Source organism: Octodon degus, unplaced genomic scaffold (genome assembly GCF_000260255.1).
Source record: "Octodon degus isolate 3935 unplaced genomic scaffold, OctDeg1.0 scaffold00011, whole genome shotgun sequence".
Lineage (NCBI taxonomy): Eukaryota > Metazoa > Chordata > Mammalia > Rodentia > Octodontidae > Octodon > Octodon degus.
The window spans coordinates 7483186-7487384 of NW_004524587.1; the positions used below are offsets into that span (position 1 = coordinate 7483186).

Sequence of the window (4199 nt, forward strand, 5' to 3'; positions counted from 1 at the left end):
TTCTTTCTCTGTCTCTGTCTCTGTCTCTGTCTCTGTCTGTCTGTCTGTCTGTCTGTCTGTCTGTCTGTCTGTCTCTCTCTCTCTCTCTCTCTCTCTCTCTCTCTCTCTCTCTTTGGTGGAACCAGGGATTGAACTCAGGCCCTTGCACTTGCCAGGCAAGCGCTTATTCTATTGAGCTTTCTTCCAGCCTTTTTTTCTCTTTATATTTGATCTACTTTCATGTTTCATTTTGTTTTGTTTTTGGTACCAGGGATCGAACTCGGGACCTTACATTTGCCAGACAGATGCTTATGCCACTTAGCTGTATCCTGAGCTCTGATTTGTTTTCATGTAGTATTTATGTCATGAACACACTTGCCCTGCCTGGTGCGGGGCTTGCTAAGACTTCCGTTCTTGGCTTCCCACTGTAGTGCCTTAGTGAAGGAGCAGCTGCTGAGGAAGCAGGCTGAGTTAGAATCTGCACAGTGCCGGCTCCAGCTTCAAGTCCTCACTGATGAATGCAGCAGACTTCGCACTCGTGTCCAGGTGAGCCTGCCCTTCAGTGCGCAGAGCTGGAGTCAGCGTTAGGAGGAGGGCTGGGGCGTGTACTAGGTATGAGTAAGGCTCTAGGTTCATCCTCCCAACAAAAATTTAAGAGAAATCTAAGTTTTTATTTTTTATTTTTTTTATTTTTTTTTACATCCCCCCAATCTAAGTATTTTTTAAGCTCATCTCAAACACAAACAAGATCTGCCATTATTTAAGAAGCATGAAAAAAAAATAAAAAATTGTGCCCAGTTCATTTTCTTTCTGATTGCAGCATTTATCGTAACACTTAAGGGTGAATTCTACTGTAGTCAGAATTATTTTTTGGAGACTAGCAAGATAGCCCAGTGGACTGAGCACCTATCTCAGTTGCCATCACAGCACGCCCCGGCGGCATGGCTGGCACAGCATGCTGGGAACTGAACCCCGGTCCCTGCGTCTGCTTAAGTAGGTGCTTTAGTCCACTGAGCTATCTGGCCAGTCTATACTTTGTTTTGAAATAAGATCTTGCCATACATAGTTGGATCAGACATAGTAGGATCTTGGCCCTCAACTCCCCAGGCTGGCCTCAAATTTGGAGCAATCCTCCTGCTTTAGCCTCCTAAGTACTAAGATTACAGGCATGTACCACCATACCTGGCTGTAATTAAAATTTTTAAGAAATTAAGCATACTTGTAATGCCAGTGCTGTGGAATGTTGAGGCAGGAGGATAGCAAATTCAAGCTCAGTATGGGTGACTTAGCAACCTCAGTGAGGCATGGTCTCTAAAAATGGCTGTGGAGACCAGCCAGATAGCTCAGCAGATTAAACCACCTGCCTAGGCAGAGCACAGCAGCTGGGGTTCGATCCCCAGCCAGCACAGCCCCCAGGGTGTGCTGAGATAGCAATTGAGTGTGGTGGTGCGCCTATAATCCCAGTGCTTGGGAGGCTGCAAATAGGAGAATCACTATGAGTCCAGTATACAGAGTGAGATCCTGTAGACCCTGTTTTTGTTTTTTGGTGGAACCAGGGATTGAACTCAGCCCCTAGCACTTGCCAGGGAAGCGCTTATTCTACTGAGCCATCTCCCCAGCCCCCATACTTACTTACTAAATGAATAAAATAAAATAAAATAGCTGGGGAACCAAAGGATGGTAGCGCATGTCTGTATTCCATTTCTGGGGAGACAGAGGCAGGAGGATTGCTGAGAGTTTGAGGCCAGCCTGGGCTGTGTAGTGAGTTTAAGACCAGCCTGGACTTGAGACTCTTTCCCCCGCACCAAGAAAAACTATACAAACTCAGTTCTCTAGGATTCATGATATTTTCGTATAATGGACAAGAAATCTTGCATAAGCTCAAGATAATGTTTTTGAAGGGGATGTTAGCAAAAAGGCTTTGCATTTACAAAATATTTTTAATTTTAGGACTTGCAAAACCTTATGCAGGCACGGGATCAGGTTTCCGGGCAGTGCAGGGGTTCTGGAGTTCCTTTCCTGAACCGCCTGCCTGCCACCCAGAGCCAGCATAAGTACCACCTACAGAAGGCCTTGCCTGTATCTCAGACAGGAAACTGCCGCACCATGGCGTACAGTGGGGCCCTGAGCTGCCTGGTGGTCTCGCAGCCGTCTCCTCAGGCCTCCTTCTTCCCAGGTAAATGGTGAAGCGCCTTCTTTTTTTTTTTTTTTAATTTATTTATTTTATTTGTGTGTGTGTGTGTGTGTGTGTGTGGCCTGCTCAGCCCACCTGGGGGCGGGGCTGGCTGGCATGTGGTGCTGCGGGATTGAACCGCGGTCCTGTTCTAAGTAGGTGCTTTAGACCACTGAGCCATCTCACCAGCCCCGCAAGCGCTTATTCTGAGCCATCTCCCCAGCCCAGGATTCTTTATTCCAAGGGTTAACTGAAATTCAAAAACTTGGGGGCGGGGAGATGGCTCAGTAGAATAAGCGCTTGCCTGGCAAGCCCAAGTGTCTGAGTTCAATATCCGGTTCCGCAAAAAAAAAAAAAGAAATTCAAAAACTTCAGTACTTACATCTAATAGTGTTCAGGTTGACAAACTTGAAGAATTTGTAGACTGTATTATTTTACTAATACATATGTTGATTTTTCTGTCATCTTTTATGCATTTAAAGTAATTGCAGGTTGCCTTAATGTCGAAAACCAAATGTCCACCTGCCTAGGCAGATGCAGGGACTGAGGTTCAATCCCCAGCGTGCTGTGCTGGCTCCACCAGGATGTGCTGCGATGTCAGCTGAGCCTGGGCATGGTGATGTGTGCTGTGATCTCAAAGCTTGGGAGGCTGAGAACAGGAGAATCACTGAGAGTCTGATCTGTGTGGTGAGACCTTGTAGACCCTGTACTAAATACAGAAAGAAAGAAAGAAAGAGACCAAAGAAACCAAATGTCCGTAGCTGGCAGGCAGTAGACAGAAACAGCGTGTCCCAGGGGCACACGTGTAATCATAGCACTCAAGAGGCTGAGGCAGAAGAATTACAAAGTTTGAGACCAGCCTGGGGCTACATAGCAAGATCGTATCTCAAAAAACAAACGAAGTCAAATACTCTCATATACCAAATTGAATTGTTCTTAAATGTTGGGAATGTTTTTACTATTGTAGGTATGATTTCGGCCATCTTTGAGATTCCTTCACCTTTATTTTCTCTTTCACCACTTGAAGTTTAGTACTTCAAAATTGTGTCCCTCAAACTTAGATGTATATAGGTTTGGGAGCTAAATGTTCCCCTCTAATATTCCTCAAGTTGGGGTGGGCTAAATAGCTCAGTGGATTAAAATGCCGGCAGGGAGTCGCCGCCTTCCAATGAAGTCTGGATGAGCCGAGCTCTGCTTAGGCCGCCACGGCGGCGCCCGCTCACGCCTGCATCCGGGTCTTCCTGCGCTGCTCTCTGCGCGCGGCGGAAGGCGGCAGGAGGCGTGAGGGACGGGCTATCGCGGCAGGAGCGGCGGCAGCGGCGACGGGGGTCGGCCTTTGCGAGTCTGAGGAGGCTGATTCTTTGCTCATCTTATTTGAAGCTCTACTATTTGTCAAAATCCATGTTTGGAAGTGGATGGACTTATCCTTCATCAGAGCCTGGCAATAGCAAGATACCTGATCAAAAACACAGGTATTGAATTATTTTTTCCTGCAACAACACAAACTCTTTAAGTCAAGGAGAGCTTGGCATGAAGAATTTCAAGTCCTAAAAGAAACAACCTCCAGCCCAGATTGATGTACACCACAAAACTAGGCTTCAAAATTGAAGGAGAATTAAGATGCTTTCCCACAAAGAAGAGCTGAAGAAATCCATGGCTGACAAACCGGCACTCCAGTATGTTCTGAAGTACATTTTGGAAAGAAATAACAAGGACTACAACTGTATGAACCACAGCAGAAAGAATCCACCAGGCAAGGAAGGAGAAAAAAAAACATTTACTCAGTGATATCCTTCCTTCTAGTCTGGCTGACAAAAAAAGAAAGGAAGGGACTTTTGTCTACACCGAATGCTCTCTAAGGGACCGACCCTAAGTACTTTCACCCACCATATTGATGAGAACAATAATGCAGTTCTCGTTTTTGCTTGATGCCCTTTCTCTCATCCTGTGATTCATTGTCTTTTTCTCTCTCTTTCCTGCTTTTCTCACATACATTTTTTTAAGTAAAACTCTACTTTTCCATTCTTTCAAAGCTTCTTCCTTTTTC

At 45.7% G+C, this 4199-nt stretch overlaps 1 protein-coding gene across 1 annotated transcript in view; it reads left to right on the forward strand.

Moving 5' to 3' along the window:
* The window catches only part of Rfwd3 (ring finger and WD repeat domain 3), a 42526-nt gene that overhangs the window by 23936 nt on the left and 14391 nt on the right, over positions 1 to 4199 (forward strand). Inside the window, exons 6-7 of the mRNA XM_023709327.1 lie at positions 411 to 525; positions 1930 to 2155. Coding sequence (XP_023565095.1) covers positions 411 to 525; positions 1930 to 2155 — 341 coding nt within the window. The remainder of the gene's footprint in view (positions 1 to 410; positions 526 to 1929; positions 2156 to 4199) is intronic.